This window comes from Macrosteles quadrilineatus, unplaced genomic scaffold (genome assembly GCF_028750875.1).
Source record: "Macrosteles quadrilineatus isolate MER2022 unplaced genomic scaffold, UCM_ALF_1.0 Scaffold_9__3_contigs__length_116548681, whole genome shotgun sequence".
Classification (NCBI taxonomy): domain Eukaryota; kingdom Metazoa; phylum Arthropoda; class Insecta; order Hemiptera; family Cicadellidae; genus Macrosteles; species Macrosteles quadrilineatus.
The window spans coordinates 93006523-93027539 of NW_026542602.1; the positions used below are offsets into that span (position 1 = coordinate 93006523).

Genomic DNA, 21017 nt, shown 5'->3' on the forward strand with positions numbered 1-21017 from the left:
TGTGACATGATAATCCATAAATGTGGCATTTCATCACTGAGTGATTGAAGTGGTATCAAATTGTAAGTAGCTTGCATGGCTAGTTATTGAATACCGGTAATTAATTTTTTATATTGTTCCGGTGAAAATTTTAAGGTTTTAATGTTGATTATTTGATAATACTAATATTTAAACATTTGACCCTGCTTAGATATTTTTACAGCTACTTTATACATTTTAATATGTATTTATTTTTCCTTCGAACAATAATGATTGCTGAGCTTACTGACATTAGTTTTGCTATTAATAATAGTCAAAGCTATTGATTACTAAATTTACTACCCTAAGTTAGTTACCTTCTAGCTAGAGTGTTGTTATTTATGTATAATAGTCATATATATTTACAATATTAAATGCCCCCTCCCTTTTAAGGTCTTTATTTGAAGGAAAATGCCAGCAAAAATTATCAAATTAATACAATAAAAATATATTTTTTAAATTTCTAACAGCTAAATCAAAATAAAAGATGTACTTTGATTGATTGATTTTTAAGATTTTAACTTAAAAATCTATAATTCTTCCACCCATATAGAACTAACATATCGAATTGAATTCACATAAGAGATTTACTATTGATAGAAAATTTGTATTGCTCTTTTGAATTACAGATTGAAATTCTACTTTTTTGTGGGCTACCACAAAATTCCGTTATTTACAGTTGATAGGATTTGTTGTGTAAAACCTACCTTGTTGTAAAACCTTGTTTGACTATCAATACAACTTCAGTATCCAATAGTCAATGGTAAAACGCTAAAACTTATTATATAGGCCTACAGCTTTTTGGCAGGATAAAATACACATCCTAAGTGTTGTTCTTGGGCAAATAGTTTGGTATATCTAATGTATAATTGTTTATTATGAAACCCATCAAAACATTTCAAGTTTGAGAGAATACATTTTGTCACGTGATTTGCACATATGTAGTTGTTACCCTCTTATCTCATCCCAGATAGCACGTAAGCTTGATTCAAGCCTTGAATTACGCTTGCTTTTACTTGAAATGACAGCTTTGAATTGTCACTTTAGATTCAAACTCGAGTCAAATGTCAACTTCTTGTAACACACTTGAATTACGCTTACAGTGGATTGAATTAACAGCTTTGAAATGTCACATTAGATTCAAACTGGATTCGAGTATACACAACACACTACTATTACGCGTGCACTTGCTTGTATTAACAGCTTTGAAATATCACATTAGATTCGAATCCGAGTCGAGTGTAATATTACCCACAATGCACTTCCATTACGCTTACGTTGGTTTGAAATTACAGCTTTTAAGTATCTCGTTGGATTCGATTTGGAGTCGAGTGTAAGTTACCCATAATTCCGAGCGGGAACGACGCTAACGGTGGGACCGACACTTGGAAGACGCCATCGGCCATATTGCTTTGTTTTGTTTATTGTGTATTTGTGAGTGATTCATTCTCAATCTCTCTCATTGAGTTGAGAATATCGATATTGTGGTGCTGAGTTGTTCAAGTTATTATATTATATTGTTAAAGCTGATTTTTTATTAAGTTTCATCTAGGCCTATTTCTTCTTATCCATCAAGGTAAGTTCTTATTAGCACAAACTAAGTAAACTCAAGGATTGTGACTAACAAAATCAAATCGTCTTAAGTTAATTACAATAGCCTAGGAAGAAATTAAGTAAACTCAAAATCAGTGAAAATTTTGAAAGAGCCAAGTAAGTTATTGCCTAAAGCCAGCCACTTTTGAGTTGGTAAGCCTACGTGCAATGAGTAGCCTAGCCTAAAAAATAAATGTTGTCAACTTATCGGCCTTACTTTGAGTTGTTTGTATGCATAAAAACATATTTTTTTTACCAGCTTGGATATCAAGTTCTCCATGTAAGATACTTAGGTATTGTGGTACCTACTGGTATGGTCTAACTTAGGCCTAGGCATTGTCTTCACTATTCATAGTATAGACTATGGTAGGTTATAGCCTAGATTAGCCATAATGAGCCTAAGTTACGTTGTAGACTATTCTATAAAGCTGGGTTTTTCTAGGCGGGGAGAGAGTAGCGTGGAGAGTGAACTCCTCTTGTCTTAAATAGTTTAATGTTACCGGTACTGTCTTCCTAGGAAGCAGAGCGGAATGCCATGTTAATCGATTTTCCACTCTCCGCGCTCCTCTTCCGCGTCTAGTAAAACCCGGCTTTAGACTTAACTTAATGCCATATTTTATACCATGATATTTTAATGTGTAGTTAACTTATAACTTAGGGCTAGGGACTTAAAGCTAAGTTACTTCAGTAGCCTACTCGATAAGTAAGTTATTTAAGCAGCTGCTTTGTTAGTGACACTGTCAGATAAAATGCAGTAACCTACGTTTAATCGCAGTAAGAGTCTGGTCAGCTTTCAGGCGATTAGTTTCTGATATAAAGTAGGTAGGCTACAAAATTTCTTCTCCATAAACTAAAATTGGCATTAAGTTTGGTTAACTTACTTTGATTTAGTCCACTTAACTTAAGGCCTATTTTGCTTGGAGCGACTGTAGCGATAGTCGCACAGCGATTATCGCTCAGTTACTATCGCTGTTACGGCGACCGTTTTGCTTAGAGCGATTGATTTACGGTCGTCGTACGATTTTTCATCAGCACTCACAATGGTGAGGTCATGAGTGCGTGTTGTAACTTTTTAAACTATCTCCTCAGGGAGGAGTTAGAAGACGAGGCTCTACTTGACCCTAGGGGAAGTATCAATAGACGATCGATAGAAAATACATAGTGATAGGATAGGATAGGAGTGAGTGATAGGGTTTGGAACGGATACGTATCACTAGATGTCATTATTTAGGATATAAATAGAAAACTGTAGGCTAGTTTAAGCTACTTATTAAAATCAAAATTAAGAAAAATGCAAAGGAACCTAAACCTAAATAAATAAGTAGGCTAGGTTATTTATTTAGGTTTAAGTTTTTTTGCATATTTCTTAATCTTAATCCTTTAGCCTATAGCAAAATAGGCTAGTATAATATAATCTTACTAATATTATAAATGTGAAAGTTTGTGTGTTTGTTTGTTTGTTTGAAGTTCAATCACGCATTAAGTAACTACTGGTCGGATCGAGCTGAAATTCGATATGATGATAGCTTTCGTTCCCAATTAACATATAGACATATTCTTATCTCAAAGACCCATTCAGACTCCGCCCCAGTGGCTTTGGAGATTTCCATGTTAAGCTTATCAGTATTCAAATTTAAAATGAATAAAATAATTTTACCAGCGGTTTCAACTACACGAGTTGGTTCTATGATATTCAATAGCACTAAAAAGTTATAGTGTTTACTAATAGGGTGCAGAACTATAATTTTTTTCATATATGACAACAGCTTATTTGACCCAAGCAGCAACAAAAAGCTATGATACACAATGGGAACTGACAAAAAATAGGACTGTTTACAGTTATGCTTAAGTTTTTTATTTATAAATAATTTGTGATTGTGCGAATATTTGGTAACTTATTCGTCTCTATTTTTTAGGTGAAGTGGTAGCACATTATTATGGCTATAGTAGATGTGTAAATTACCGTAAGTTAAAAGAGCCAAATTTACTCAAACTGTGTTCTCCCCCATTGCAAACACAAAGCACTAGTATAACTGCAATAAGCATTTTATACTTATACGCCAACCCCGTACGAAGGACGGGTACCCTGCTAGTATGTCAATACATATAAAAATAAATTTGATTAAAATGTTTTTCGTGGACCCCACAAAAAAATGCTTGCGGACCACACCTTGAGAAACTCTGACCTAAGTTAAACTTAATAATTTACATCGAATGAAACATTTTAATCTGAGTCAAACATTTAAAGTTATAACTTTACTTCAGTATTTTATGGGAAAATAACATAATCCTAACTTAACTTAAGTTAATATTTTAAGGTTACCTAATTATCGAATAAAAGTTGCATCTGATGATATAAAATAGGCCTTTTGTAGGTTTATTGCAGAACTGTACCTGGGTGTTTCAACATAAATAATATAAATATTTTATAACTAAAATAACTTAGGTCTAGGCTTAAGTTTCACAGGTTATGTAATAAAGATCTTCTAAATAAAGTTATACACATCGGCCTACAGCTGGATTATTTTTAACCAGAAGCGGTTAAGATAGGCACTGTAGGGGTGGCACAATTTTTATTTCACCTGCGGAATTTTAATACGGACAAAATGAGAGTAAAAAAATAAAAAATGTATAATTTGTGTAATATAAAAATTAAACTGTCATAACCTAACCTTACTAACCAAACTTGCTGATAATCGCTACCGATAATCGCTATTACTAATCGCTACTGAATAATTTACTACCTTTAGTCCATCAGTGACGTTGAATATTAGGATCGGTCTATTTTGATCGCCCTACCGGCGCATGTACCGATCAGTAGCGAACTTGTTAAACAATTGATTTATTAAAATATTAAGGATACCTAATATGATAGTAAAATCTCGAACTTCAGAAATTAAACTTCACCCCATGTTTGAAATGGGAAGACAAACTTTAGGTCTTAGGGGTTAAATGTAGGCTACTATTCTGTATTAAGTTCATTTTAAGTATTTTTTTTTAGCTGCTGCACAGAAAATGTTGGGCATAAGTGAAGTCACGGAAGCCAAAGTTACAAGCGTTGTTGCTAAGTGGCTTCAACAAGCCAAAACCAGATGTGAAAGAAGGTAAGGATAAAAAATTGTCACTAACTAACTATTCAACTCATCATTAATAGAATTCCATTGGTAGCCTAATAATACTGTACAGTGGACTCAATTATACAGGGAAGGAGACACTTGAAACTGACGTGCCCTCATACTTGTTACATGATTAAAGTCTAATGCAAAATATATTTAAGCCAATAATGTTAATTCTGTAAAAATAGCCAAACTATAGACACTTTGGGATAATTACTGTAAACAAAACACAAGATGCCAAGACTTTATACCTTTTAAATATTTTAATCTTTAGACATGTGATGAATGGTCTCAAATCTATCCTACAAGACAAGTTGTTTCAGCACCGCTCACTTCCTGCCGATCCAGGGTGGTTAAACCGTACTGATAAAAATTGTCTGGTTTAAGAATTATATCTGCTGAGTGCAGTCTGGTTACTAGGTGTTCGGGTAAAAAGGAGTCTACTGCATAATGGTTTTTCATAAAAATGTTTTTTATTGTTTATCATTATGATTACTCAAGTACTGTATAAGCTAAAAAATACCCCCGCCTCAGCAAACCTGCCGACTAAGTGAATTTCCATTTGCCTGAATTGATTTTCAATTAAATGTATTTAATTAACATTAGCTTTAATGAGTACATAGGCTTGCTGCTACAAGGAGGGTAAAAAAGTGTGTTTTTTAGTAAAATAATAATTACTTAGTATCAAATAAATAAATTTACCAAGTTTGGTCAAAAACAAGCAAACTACATACGATATTCTCCATAAGAATAACATGGGAATTTTAAAATATATATTTGTTTTTTCTCCGTAACCAATAATTGTACAAAAACACTTTGTTATACTAAATCATTTGTTTTTTAAGCTCTTTAAAAAGGTTTGGAAAGAAATTGGGAAATTTTTATGATTAAAGGGTCAAAAATTAGAAAAACCCATTTTTACCCCATAAAACCCCGTTCCCATGGTCCGATCATGCTGGTTCGCAAACTTATTCAAGTTTATCCCGCCTTACACCTTCAAACCAAATTTCATCAAAATCGGACAAAAATTAACTTAGCCTACACAAGTTATCGTGTTCACGGACATATAATCTATATATACATATATAAAAATTTGAACTAATGGTGTTATTGGGCTCTGGGGACATCAAAATGAAAAAGTTAATCGGTTCCGGGCCTAGGTCTTACCATGCCACATACGGTAATAGATTTTTTCCTATAGGGAAATTCGCCAAAAGAAAAATGCTAGTATTTTTATTCTTGTAGAGGGGTTTTCATGTTTCATAGCAATGCTGGGCTTACCTGGATTAATTTATACAGTAAATTAAAGCTTATAATTATTTGTAAAGTATGAGCAAGATTTGTAACAAATATCTTGGCTATATTTAGGATAACCAACCAGAACTATCACTAGGGTGGTCTGCCGTTACACTTTAGACGCATAAATGAGCGAAGCATTATTTGAAGATTAATGGCTAAAGCAGCTAACAACCTACAATATGTTCCCTTTCAACAGATTCACCGTTTGTTTGCCCGATATTATTTAGGTTCTAAAGAATGACAAATTTATCTGATAGTTCATTTATTTAGTTAAAAATAAGAATTGATAAAAGCCTGACCATTTGCTTGTACTTTGTAAATGCGCATAGCGGGATGTACTCGTGCAATCAACATTTGTTCTACAATCGTCAGGTCAGTTCATTCGTTCGGGACACTTGACACATCCATATTATTTAACGCCGTGAATTTAGTTGCATTTGAACGACAACGCGAACAAATCGGTGATTGGTTTGAACACCAAAAAATTGCTTGAATCTGTTAGTTGTTGGCGATGACAGTTAGTGCAAATGTAAAATTTTAGTGCATCTAATTCATGTTGGAATTGATTAGCTACCTAACTGCCTATCATTATCAGCTTCTTCCGCCACTGCTTCATCTGGTTCTTCTTGTTCACGACGCCACTCTCTTACAATATTTGCGTTATTGGTGCGTCGACCAATATTACGACGTGGCCTTTGAGGCATGCTCAAAACAAATATAGCAAAACTGTTACTTCCATTGATAAACTGTTACATTCCAACTTTAACCTAGGATGAAAGTAAACATTGAAATGTAAACAAAACAGCTACAAACAATTAACATATGTTTATCTTAATTAAATGAAACGAGATAAACCCATATGTCATAGACCCAATATAATTTTTCTTTCAACTTATAATAAAATAACAAGCGAAACTGCGTGGCACGTAAAATAAAATCCAGAAGGAAATTTGCAAATATTTTTTACGTAAACATTGTGCTCAGTATTCTTTAGCTGTTGGCAAAATTTCATATCAATTGGTCAAGCCATTACATTCTGATGCTCATACAAAGAAGTAACAAAGTGAGCTTCGCTCAACTAGTTTTATACTTAAACCGTAAAATACAAAATCCCGCAGATTCGCCTAATTATTTCATCGAAGTGATAATGCCGCAACGCCTAGGTTTTGCCTGAAGTAATGTGAAAACAATCCTGGGCTTGTGTTTAGCATTTTTTGACAATCAAAATGTAATTGTGTTTTATACATATTAATAATTATTACTAATATTATTGGGAAGATCATATATTGTATTTGTATATCATTGTAGGAATAAATTAATTTTCACTAAACAGGCCTACACTGGTTGTGAGTTAAACTGCGTTAGTTTAAAATGTTGCTTACTTGCCTATTAGCGAATTTCCCTATAGGGAAGTAGCTATTACCGTAGGTGGCACGGTAAGACCTAGACCCGGGACCGATTTACATTTTCATTTTGATGTCCCCAGAGGCCAAAAACACCATTCGTTCATATTTTTATATATGTACGTTGTTTTTGTGTATGTGTTTTGTATATGTATGTGTGTGTTGTGTATGTATGTGTTTGTGTATGTTTGTGTGTTTTTTATGTATGTTTGTATGTATATGTGTGTTGTGTATGTGTGTGTGTATGTGTTTTTGTGTATGTCGTGTATGTATGTATGTGTGTATGTGTGTTTTTATATATGTGTGTATGTTTGTATGTGTATGTGTGTGTGTGTGTGTATGTATGTGTGTGTATGTGATGTGTATTTTTATATGTGTGTGTGTGTGTGTATGTTGTATGTGTTTTATATATATATATATAGACTTATATATATATACGTCCGTGAACGCGATAACTTGAGTAATTTTTGTCCGATTTTGATGAAATTTTGCTTAAAGGTGTAAAGCGGGATAAACTTGAATGAGTTCGCGAACCAGCACGATCGGATGATGGGAACGGGGCTTTATGGGGGGTTTTATGGGGTAAAAATTGGTTTTTCTCACTTTTGACCCTCAAAACACAAAATTTCCCGATTTATCTTTAGACCTTTTTAAAGAGCTTAAAAAAACAAATAATTTAGTATATAAAAGTATTTTTGTTCGATTATTCGTAACGGAAAAAAAAAATTGTAAATTTAAAATTCCCATGTTATTTTTATGGAGAATATTGTCAAATGTTGTAGTTTGCTTGTTTATGGATATATTTTGATCAAACTTGGCAAATTTATTTATTTTCTACTAAGCTATCAATATTTTACTCAAAAACACACTTTATTAGTTTCCTTGTAGCAGCAAACCTAGGTACTCGTTAAACCTAATGTTATTAAAATATATTTAACTGAAAATCAATTCAGACAAATGGAAATTCGCTTAGTCGGCAGGTTTGCTGCGGCGGGGGTATTTTTTTATACCAGATACAAAATTAATCATTTTGGTTGATTATCCTTAAATTTAATATTGATTCTATTTGTTTTGACTTTTTTCAGAGGGAAAAAACCTGCCACTGTGGACAGTGGGGAAGAAGTTCCACTCAATGTGGATGAAGATCTTGTTGAATAGATAACTTACTCTGTATTATTTAAGTAATCGTAAAATGAGGAATTTTTGAGGGAACTGTTTGTTGAAAGTTAAAGATACGAGGCATTTTCAAATGTGAATGTGTTATGTAAATCTTCAATATAAATCTATTTAGACAAATTATCTCTTGTGTTTTATTTTTAATTTCAAAGAATTCTGAATTCTACGTACTGAATAGTAATAATATGTAAAATTGTAGGGTTGAAAACTATAATAACTCATGTTTTCCTGCTCTTTTATAAAAACAAGTTTTTATATGGTATCTCGCTTTTTTATTTAGAGAAGTGTCTTAGCATGTAACAACTAGAGGCATTGAAGTTATTAGATTATGTTGTGATTGTGAAAAATTATCTGAAATATTGGAAGATTATATTGTGCTATGCATCTCAACCTAAAAAATATGAAATTTTTATTACATGTAAGACTGTGTGAATCCTGGTAAAAGCATATGAATTAAATTTAAATTTTCAGAAATAAAAAAAAGAGCTTGTAAGTGGCTAAAAAAGAATTATTTCTTGTATTTTTCAATTAATATTCAAATAAGATGTTTCAATTTTTATTCAAATGAGATATTTCAAGTTTTATTAAAATTGGATCTTTCAAGTTTTATTCAAACTGGAAGAGCGGGAACTTCGACGCATGATTTTAACTTGAATCAAGTTTACACATCCGATCCTTCAAGTTTGCAGATTTGACAAACCAAACTTATTTCAAGCTTGAATCAAGTATTTTTTCAATTTATATTTAGATTAGATAGTTCAAGTGTTATTCAAATTAGATGTTTCAATTTTTATTTAAATTAGAAATTTCAAGTTTTATTCAAATTAGATGTTTCAAGTTTTATTCAAACTGGAAGAGCGGGAACTTCGACGCATGATATTAACTTGAATCAAGTTTACGGACCCATCCGAGCAAACGTGATTCAAGTTTGCAGATTTGACAAATCAAACTTGTTTCAAGCTTTAATCAAGTATTTTTTGCTATCTGGGATATAGTGTGATACCAAACAATGCAATATGGTGACTATTTTGTTAAAAATGTCAACTCGATACTGGTCTACAAATTATATTCAAAGCCATAGTGTAAACAGCATATTAGCAAAGGGACCTTATGAAATAAACATACCCCCTGAGGATAATTAAGGCAGTAATCAGTATGTAAAGTAATCAAACAAAAGAAAAAGTTATTTCCTGGTCAAGGTCAAACAATAATGAACTATTTCTTGGTCTGGGGTTCAAGATTCAGAACTGATACAGTAATGCACGTCCTAATCAATATTTTCTTATTTTTTAGATGAGAAATGGAAAGCATAAGCAACCAAGATGAATTTGACCTCTCCAATTTTTTTACCGACTCACTCTGCCTTGATAGTAATATTTCACCAATGGCTAAGTTCCAATACCAGCCAATTAAAAATGACAATATTGAAAAGATGTTAAAGAAAGATTTGAGAGATGCCTTGGGATATAACAATATCGGCAAGCCTAGGCAAATTTCAGAGAGTGCAAAAGGCACAACAGTACAGGAGTTTTATAGAGGGCTAAATATTATGATTACTGGAGGTTCTGGATTTCTGGGAAAAATATTGATAGAGAAGATGATAAGATCCATCCCCCATGTGGGAAAAGTTTATGTATTGGTGAGGGCCAAGAAAGGATCTTCTGCCAAGGACAGATTTGAAAAACTGCTTGAAGATGAGGTATGTTAAAATCTGTAAAGCAAATTGATAGATTTAGGAAGATTTCATAATTTTTGACAATTTATGTCATTGTGTGTAAAGTGAGGTTACTTCCTTAGCGAGACTTAATTTTATGATTCATAAGTTGGAAGTATTTATTATATGAAAATAAAGTTAAGACTGCAAATTAAAGTTAAACATCCTAATTCCTGTGACGTTACATTAATCGGTTTAAGGAAACTATACCGATGTCTTCAATAAAATAGTACGGTACATGTTTTAACACGTTCGCGGCGGCATGGGAGCGATCGCTCCCATACGGAACCCTAATGCCATCCTGGTGGGTGCGATTGCTCCCAAGCTGCAATGCAGTACAAAATGATTTATTTTTAAGCCAGGATTAGAGCTAGAAACTTGAAACCTCGCACAGCACTGCTCAATAGTATACTGTATTTTGTTGTGGTGTTGGTTGGTAGTAAATCTTCCCGTAAATCCCCGTCTGGCAATCTCAAAATTCTACTTTTGTCCCGTCTTTTTCCCTCCTTGGCAATACAATTCCAATGGGACCGGCTACGTTACAAGCAGTGCTGCTATCTGTTGGTGTTTAGCGAACTACGTCGACTCTCGTTGTAAAGCAGGACATCCTCGCACGTTATTTGCTATTTGTCAGCCCGAAATTGGAAAGCCAATCACACGCGGCAATCGGGTTTGTTCGATGCTGAGGGCTGCGCCGGACCTGGGATACGCCCGCCATTTGACGTGCCGCCGCGAACGTGTTAATGTTTATTTGCCAATAAATAATTTACCCACAAAATCCCCTGAAAGTATACTACTATATAAAAACTGTTGCTAACGCTACAAGGTAAAAAGAAATATAGATTATTAAATAGAGTCAATTTGCTTCTGAGTTTTTACAATAATATCAAAGCACCTTATCAAACCTTAATCAATGAATGCTATTTTGTATACCAAAATGATGATTTTGTATGTCTATGATTTTATGTATGTTTTCACTTGTACAATTAGAATTACATAGGTGAATTTCATAATAAGGTGACCACTATTGATTTAAGACAAACCTTTGGTCCTACTGTGATGAAAAAAGCTTATTTTCCCACTAAACCGACCCCAAAAATAACAATTAACCATTTTAAATGTCTTTAATTTAGGATGTACCAAAACCAGAGGTTCACTCACAATTGTCAAATACGTATTCAAAACAATGTTGAGGCATTATACGTCTCCCTCTGAATTAAAGGAAATAAGTCAAGTATTCAAAAGATATTCTTTAGGAATAGTTTAGTGGGAAAGTTTTTATTTCATCATTATTGTGGCACCAACGGTTTGTCTGAAATTATTACCTTAAAGGATCACCATGTATATTACATACCTGCAACCAATCAGAAGTAAAGTCTATAACGTTAATTTCCTTTTTCTAATGAGAATAATCCCTGCAGGTGTTTCTACGGATGAAGACCGAAGTGCCAGATTACCACAAAAAGCTGACATTTGTAGAAGGAGATATTTCTGAGCCTGAGCTCGGGCTGAGTGAGGCAGACCGATGCATGCTGCAGGATCAGATTCATGTCGTGTTTCACAGTGCAGCTGACGTAAGGTTCGTCAACTCTCTCAGAGCAGCGGTCAACACCAATCTAGTCGGCGCAAAGCGAATGGTTCATCTGGCCAAAGGGATGAAGAATCTCAAAGTAGGTTTCGCTAAACTCTGTTACGTCAGGGTTTGTTAGAGCATAAAATTACCAATTGAGGTGTGTATTTTAGTCAGCACCTTTGATCAGGCATCAAAGCTACATTTACTGTTTGTACTGTGTCGCACTAGCTTTGTGAGAATTTTTTTTAAATGACAATATATAGGTACACATTTGGCAGGCTTAGCCATTAGGACAATAGTCTACCAGTATAATAACATGTTTGGAAGAGGAAGGGTAGAGGAAGAAAATATGAAAGTTGATCGATATTTACAACTTACTGTTTACAGGTTTTTATTGTAAATAATCTAGTTAAATTTGAAAAACCTCCTCTCTAAGACTGGCAAGTCCATATATAATGTAAACTATAACAAAACACAAGATAAAGCCACCTCAATCAAACTGAAAAGCTTTTTCCTAAATACTTTACATTTTAATTAAACTTTGAAAACCTTGATGTAATTAGATTACTCAGATAAACTCTAAGATCAATAACAACAAAATACACATAACAAAGAAAAATTCATTTATTACTTTTTCTATACTAGCTACTTGGGATGTATAAAAAAATAAAATGAAAGCTCAATAGAGCAATGTAGCTAGTATTTTAAAATTTAATATTTTATTATGTAATATGCAAATTATCACATTAAAGTCCATTTATATAGCTTTTTTTATTACTTTTTCTATCAACTAGGAGGAAGTTTATGAATTTTTAGCGAATTTCCCTATAGGGAATTAAGTAGTTATTACCGTAGGTCTCATGGTAAGACCTAGGCCGGGGACCGATTTACTTTTTCATTTTGATGTCCCCAGAGGCTAAAAACACCATTCATTCAAATTTTTATATATCTATATATAGGCCTACAGGGTGATCAACTCAAGGAGGCCACCATTGGGATATCGGAAACGGTAAGAATTAGAGAAAACTTTAAACGGGGGACATTCCTTTATTTTTTGTGGCAGTTAAAAATATGATTTTATTTTTTTGAAATTCAGCCGCCATTTTCCAAAATGGTGGTCAACTTTGAAATTTTTTATAGAACACCCTATATTTTATCATGTTTTCGGATAGAACAGGCAATTTAAAAACTTTTTTATTCTTGACATTTTTTCGATAAACCCACTCGTTTAGGAGTTACAGCTTATGGAAAAATGACTTCCGGTGTACATTTTACATCATGTAGCTCCTAAACAAGTAGGTTTATAGCGAAAATGCGAAAAGTAAATGAGTTAAATAAGTCTTAAAATTGCATCATTCCAAAAAGACCAAAAAATTCGTTAAAAACTATTAATTCTATTATTTCAAAATGGCGGCCATTTTCCAAAATGGCGGCAAACTTGAAAAGTGGAAAACTGTGTATTTTTTGGTCTTTTTGGAATGTGGATGCAATTTTAAGACTCATTTGACTCATTTACTTTTCGCATTTTCGCTATAAACCTACTTGTTTAGGAGCTACATGATGTAAAATATACACCGGAAGTCATTTTTCCATATGCTGTAACTCCTTAACGAGTGGGTTTATCGAAAAAATGTCAAGAATAAAAAAGTTTTTAAATTGCCTGTTCTATCCGAAAACATGTAGGGTGTTCCATAAGAAATTTCAAAGTTGGCCGCCATTTTGGAAAATGGCGGCTGAATTTTGAAAAAATTAAATCATATTTTTAACTGCCACAAAAAATAAAGGAATGTCCCCCATTTAAAGTTTTCTCTAATTCTTACCGTTTCCGATATCCCAATGGTGGCCTCCTTGAGTTGATCACTCTGTATATATGTTCATCCGCACGATAACTTGAGTAATTTTTATCCGATTTTGATAAAATTTGGTTTGAAGGTGTAAGGCGAGATAAACTTGAATGAGTTCGCGAACCAGCATGGACTATGGGAACGGGGTTTATGGGGGGTTTTATGGGGTAAAAATAGGGTTTTCCCATTTTTGACCCTAAAAACATAAAATTTCACTATTTCTTTCTAAACCATTTTGTTGAACTTAAAAAAACAAATAATTTAGTATTTTGAAGCGTTATTATGCGCCTAATTGTTACGGATAAAATTAAAAAAAATTGTAATTTTAAAATTCCTATGGTATTCTTATGTAGAATAAGTCAACTGTTGTAGTTTGCTTGTTTATGAACATATTTTGATAAAATTTGGAAAATACATTAATTTGTTACTAAACTACAGTTAAAAAAACCTGTACCTTTTAACATATTACATTTTAAAAAACTTTTTACCCTCCCTGTTGCAGCAAACCTAAGTACGGTACTCGTTAAACTAATCCTGTTTAAATAGGAAACAAATGTGATATTTTTAAGGAGACATTTTAGTGTAAATACAATCAGGCAAATGGAAATTCGCTAAGTCTGCAGGTTTGCTGTAGCGGGGGTATTTAGTATTACAACAATTGGTATTTAATTTAACAATGGGTTTTTTCACAATTTTTCAGTCATATGTTCACGTTTCGACAGCTTACAGCAACTGTGTAAGGAGAGTGATTGAAGAAAAAACATATAAACTAAGTGTTGGTTACAAGGATATAATGACGCTTTTGGAGGAATTATCTGATGAAGAAATTAGCACTGATGAAAACAGGTATATCCTATGAATTATTTTTTATTAAAGTTAAAAATTTTTAATAATTACAGTACATATACGTAAAACCTTAAGTTATGAAACATCTTGAAGGCATGAGGAATCTAAGAATGTGTAAAAGAATATGAAACACATTTACAACAATGCTATTTACAAGAATGTATTTTTTTTTTTAGAATCATATAAAAAAATAAATAAAATCCAACCAAATGAATCAATACCAGAGTACCAGTACAAAGAGACAAAATGATTTTAGATAGCTAAGGAATAGTTATTTGTGCAACTAGAGTGAGCAAAGGGAGCAATTGACTCACTCGAGAGAAATACTTACTCACGAGCCGTAGGCGAGTGAGGAATGGTTTCTCGAGTGAGGCAATTGCACTTTGCACTCGAGCTGCACATTATATTCTTCCTACAGTTACCATAAAACGAATAAATTGGTAAAGAAACGTGACATATTTTTACACAGAAATGAACTTTTAATAATGACATTTAATGATATAATAGTACAACAGCTGACCAGCTGATTTACAGCCAGTGCTGCCAACGTATTTCGCGTGCATACTACCTTGTCTGCATCTAACGCGCTCACTATTTCGTGCCTTCACGTTGCAAATCTGGAGTGAGTGAGACAAAGTAATTAGAGTGAGACAATATTAACATTGTCTCACTGATGAGCGAATTGACCACTTTGCTTTCTCAAATCAGTGAGAGAACATGTACATTGTTAGGTCCCTGTAGGAAAATATACTTCTAGTCTTAAATTATTTCATAAGCAATTTTATTGTGATTCCAGGATACTCCAGGGTTGGCCAAACACTTACACATTCAGTAAGGCTCTTTGTGAAGATATGCTTTATGAGGAATCTTCTGGTCTTCCCTTGTGTATATTCCGGCCTTCTGTAGGTAATTTAACACATTCTCTCACCTACCTAAACATCCTAAACACCTGTACGGGTACCTAAATTAATTAAGTTACCTAATTACCTTCTGAAGAATATTATATGTCTCAAGAGTAATATGGAAATGTTTAAAGCTCAAAGGCACAGAACCTTGTCTGTATTAAAAAACATAGCTTTATATCAAACCAGGTGACCGAACCATAAAAATTAATTAATTATATTGTGTCAAAAAGCATTAAATATAGACCGACAGTAGTGCTACGGTTAGCATATGTTCTGGCGTCCACCACCAAGAGTGCCTTGTAGTTACGGTGCACACCACTGCAGCATCAAGCACTAGCCACCGTTGCCATGACAACTTGGTAGTTGGGACCAGTGTTGCCAACCTCGGAGAAATTCCCCGGACTCCTGTGGTTTGGAGTTTGGTTGGATACTGGAGTGCGGCAAAAAAATGAGTTTGGCAAAAGTAAAATGAGTGCAGCAAAAGGAAGGTAAGTAAATGCAGCAATTAGCTACTTTGTGTACTATAATCAGTGCAAGGAAGACCGCTTTGTCAGATAACTGTAGCAAAAATAATTAGTTGTTTAAACACTATAGAACACATTTTTAGATTAGGTTAAAAATCCAACTGTTGAACGAAATGAAAAATGCTGCACCAGCTGATCGTAGTTGTAGTATCTTTAGGTTTTGCCAACTTATTTTCAAGCCTACACAAAAGGTACCTAATAAAAGCACACCGTTTTGTGTTATTTGGTTGGAATATTGGAGTGTGGCAAAAAAAAGACTGTGGCAGAAGTAAGTAAATGCACCAATTAGCTACTTTGCGTGCTATAATCAGTGCAAGGAAGCCCACTTTGTCAGGTAACAGCAGGAAAAAAATAATTAGTTAATTTATTGCAAGTGTGTGGGAATATGTGTCATAAGTGAAATTGGAATGGAGCACTGTGAATAATGACGGCACACAGCTTCTGTTTAATATATCGCAAGTATAGATGTGTATATCGTAAGTATCATAGTGTGGTTCACTTTCTAACTTCACATAACCATCGACCATATTTGCTGGCAAAGATCACAGCACAGTTAGAAGCTGATTGTTTCTAATCATCAGACGATACGCTTAATAATACATTGAGCTGGACATTCTTGTTTGCTTCAGAATCTGATTTGGTACAGAATCCGTATTTATACAATATCCATCTTGTCCTTCCAGAACATGAGTATATATTAGAGAGAGTCATATGAACATTGTGTATCAGCAATGAGGTCAAAATTATTGAAATGAAATGAAATGAAATGAAATATTATTTATTTATCCAGGCAAAAGTTAGGGCCACATGGCCCTTTCTTACACTTAACCTGTCATAAATATAACACACATATTTTACCAATTACATTAATATACAACAAAAACAAAATCTAAATCATGGATACAGAAACTTAAACAAAAGAAAATAACTTACATTTTAAACTGTACAAAAATAATCTTCCTCTTTCCCTCTCTCTCTCTCTCACACACACACACACACACACACACCAAGCACATCTGTCAGTGACCAACCACGCGTACAAGCCCCTAGGACAAACCAACCATGGCCATACGTTCAAAATACATATTTTTTAGCGCTGCCACAAACCGGAAACGGTTATCAAGGGATTTGATGGCTAAGGGGAGGTCATTCCAAAGTCGGCAAGCGGTCACAACAAACGCCCCGTCGTAAACTGCAGTCCTATGATGAGGCATACGCAAAGTCAATGAAGCATAGCGTGAAAATCTAACACTTTCTTCAGCTACAAACCTAAAATCATCTACAAAATATTTTGGAAAATTTGATTTTATTATTGAATAGGTTAGCAAAAGGATTTTAATTGATCTAAGGTCACATAGCTTTAATAGTTTAGAATTAATGTAGTAAGGCGTGATACGCTCACTGCGTCTCAGATCATAAATGAATCTCAAGCAGTAATTCTGAGCGCGTTGGAGAGCATCAGCGAGGTTTACAGTCATGTCATTGATCACAGAGTTGCAGTAAGTGAAGTGGGGGAAGACAAGTGATTTGACGAGATGTATTTTTATGTGCATTGGCAAAAAGTTTTGTAATTTTTTAAGTGTGTGGATTGATGCAAACACCTTTTTACGGATGTCTAAGACTGCATCGCCCCAAGTAAGTGTCGAGTTCATAGTAAGTCCTAGGTTTTTGACCTTGTCACAGTAAAGCAAAGCTGTTCCATTTATATTTATTGGATTTGTCGTGAGAAAGTCAATTGAGTTCCGTAACCGTGGATGACAAATTATGATAGGTTTAGTTTTTTCGTGATTGAGTCTGAGTCCGTGTTTATTAGTCCAAGTAATGATTTTCTCAATATCTTCATTCACTCTCTGAACACTTTCGTTGATCTGTTTGGGTGAAAAATGTGTATAAATCTGTGAGTTGCATAAGATATTGTTTTCAGTCAGAAAATCAGTTATTTGGCAGTGAACGATTCTTTCAAGGCCTTTAGATAATGCGGGCAATATACTGATCGGCCTGAAGTCCTGGCAAGAAGCCGGGGCTGGGATCTTATTCAAGGGTCGAATTAGGGCAGACTTCCAAGAAATAGGGAATGTGCTTTGCCTTAAGGATGTGTTGAAAATATATGTGATAGTTGGGAGAATAGCAAAGAGAATGTCTTTAATAAAGCGAATTGGAATGCCGTCCGATCCGACAGCATTACTCCGAATACGTCGAATAGATTTCAGAACATCAGACTGCAGTACAGGTCTGAAAGTGAACTTAGGATATCCCAATTCTTGAGCAGGGGAGTTTCTTAACTCAGTTACGTGACTTTCAACTTGTTGTTGATTGATGCTTTGGCCAAAGGAAGAGAAGAATGCATTTAATTCATTGAGAGGAATGTTGACTCTTTGTGCATCAGGTTGTTTCCCAAGCCCAAGACTTTTTACGTTACGCCATAAAACTCTAGATGGTTGGTTCTTATTTTCAAAAAGCATATGAATGTGTCTTAATTTTGAATTTCGCAAAAGTTGTTTGACTCTATTTCGTAAATACCGGTACTCTTCCATTTCTACTTGATTCTGGGAACGCCTTGCTCTCCTAAAAAGACAGTCACGTCTTGCCATCAAGCTACGTATTTCAGGGGTTATCCATGGCACTGGTCGTTTTTTAGTCAAACGTTTTGAAACAATTGGAGCATGTTTATCAAATAAATGTAAAATTGTATTGTTCAGTTCATTTACCATTTCATCAAGACATGGTAAATTTTCAATTAGATGCCATGGTGTGTTCTGGATATCTGTCATGAACTCAACTTCATTCATATTCTTAAAATCCCTATATTTTATAAATTTAGTCTTGGGTTTGGGTGCCTTAACTGAATACACACAAAATATGAGGTCATGCTTGGATACTGCTGGAACTGGAAGCTGCCCATGATGTACAATGTCTTCAGCATCTGATACTACTATTAAGTCTAAGAGAGTGTCAGACTCGGCAGTATGATGTGTAGGGTCCAGTGGGAGTATGTTTAAGTTACATGAGTCGAACAATGTAGTCAGTTGTCTGTATTCATAGTTTTGATTGGTTGAAAGTAGGTCAGTATTGAAGTCACCCATGATCAAGACATGACTAAATCTAAATAATGAATTTAACAGAGCGTTTTCAAATTCCAGTAGATTGCCCACTCTAGGTGGGCGGTAACACACACTTGAATGAATTACACACAATTATTCATTACTTTCTTCCAAATTTTTATTTCTCGTGTATATATACTCGTCACTAACCGATATTCCAGCAGCTTCGTCAACAACAGATGAGCGGCTCAGTCAAATGTGTTCTGTTTTAATAAAAAATAGGATACGGCTGATCCATATGGGTGGGATGTCAACTTTCAGTACCATATCCAAAAGTCAATGATATAACTCTGACAACCGTTCCAGTTGGACCGACGTTTGAGGAACCCCTTAGAGCGTGGACTGACAACATCTACGGCCCGACAGGAATGTTGATGGCTATCGGAATGGGAGTCCTTCACATCAAGAGGTTTGACCTCAGCCTCCCATTGGACGCAGTGCCTGTAGACCTCACAGTCAACGCAATGATTGCTGTTGCCTGGGAAAATGCTACTGACAGGTCAGTTAGCCGAATCAATGAATGTTAGGCTTAATCTAATCAATACCTAATATCAATCCTTTATTCTTGCATGTCAAAGGAAAATTGAGAGCTATATATACTAGGTGGCGTTCGCAGAGGCATCCACAAAATTGAGCGGAGTCATCAAGGGCTCATATTATATTATATTATATTATATATTAGCTGTGGGGTAATAGCTCAGGAGCTCACCGGGTCTTTACATGGCAAAAGAAGGCTCTCAGAATTATGTTTGAAATTCCAGATAGGGTTAGTTAAATTGCAAAGCATTTTTTGCTGAAAATAGAATCATGACACTCTCTAATATTTTCATTTTTAACAATTTAGTTTCCGTTAAAGAGAATCTAAATAAATTTGTTCCTTGCAACTCAATCCATGGGTATATCACCAGACAAACAAAAGATTTATATATTCCTCTAGCCAGGCTAACAAAATTTATCAAAAGTTAGAAATATTTGCAAATAAAACTATTTAATAAACTTCCAATATATTTTAGAAATCAGGAAAGTATTCATCATTTGTATAGGTCAAAATTATCAGATTGGCTTACAAGTCGTGCTTTTTATTCAGTCGAGGAGTTTTTGCAGAATGTAGATTTTTCAACTATTAAATGTGAGGCCAAGCAGTCTTGATGATTCTTTGTTCTTGTTATGGTCTTTTCCCTTTTAATCTCAAAGTTTTTTATTATTACTGATGCTTTATCCTTTTAAGATTCTTTTAACTTTATTTTAACATTTTCTGTATCCTATTTAATATTTTATATAACATAAGTAACAAAACATGTTGACCTTGTCTATTGTAATGTTTATATTACCAAATGACAATAAAGATTTATTATTATTATTATTATTGTTTTTGTCCTACAGCAGTAAAAACAGTTGTTTTTAATGCATGCGTTGCGGGTCTAAAGTAGCATTTTTAATATTTAGGGAGTAAAAATCTTTTATAGCCTCTATGGAGTAAAAATCAGCTGTTGTCAATTCAGTAAATTTTGATTGCAAACGATTGCATGTATCAAAAATATGTATCGATTCGTGCTTCGTAATCATTTTAACATACAGTCTACAGTCTCTTCCCGTAGCATTTTAGCATTGCAGATACATTAATCCATTCCCACACTCAACACTGCTCACCTTTACTACTTCCTTCACCACCCCCTACGTCGTGGACCCGTTTCCCTCTCTTCCCATAGCATTTTAGGATTGCAGATACATTAATGTAATAGCCAAAGACAGTTCCCCATACACTCTGCACTGCTAGCCTTACTACTTCCATCACCACTTCCTACGTCGTGGGGCCTGTTTCCTTCCCTTCTCATAGCATTTTAGGATTGAAGATACATTAATATAACTGCCACAGACGGATCACACACTATGCTCATACTTTAT

The 21017-nt window shown here is 34.2% G+C and overlaps 1 protein-coding gene across 2 annotated transcripts in view; it reads left to right on the top strand.

The window, feature by feature from the left end:
• Window positions 1-21017, top strand: part of LOC129004227 (fatty acyl-CoA reductase wat-like) — a 31384-nt gene continuing 10367 nt past the window's right edge. The window contains exons 1-6 of one of the 2 annotated variants that reach the window (XM_054432715.1): window positions 1-62; window positions 9899-10304; window positions 11741-11989; window positions 14437-14582; window positions 15379-15488; window positions 19419-19611. In XM_054432715.1, the coding sequence (XP_054288690.1) occupies window positions 9906-10304; window positions 11741-11989; window positions 14437-14582; window positions 15379-15488; window positions 19419-19611 (1097 nt within the window). In that variant the 5' untranslated portion in view covers window positions 1-62; window positions 9899-9905. Of the gene's footprint in view, window positions 97-9898; window positions 10305-11740; window positions 11990-14436; window positions 14583-15378; window positions 15489-19418; window positions 19612-21017 lie in introns of both variants that reach the window. The other variant, XM_054432714.1, reaches the window with a different exon arrangement.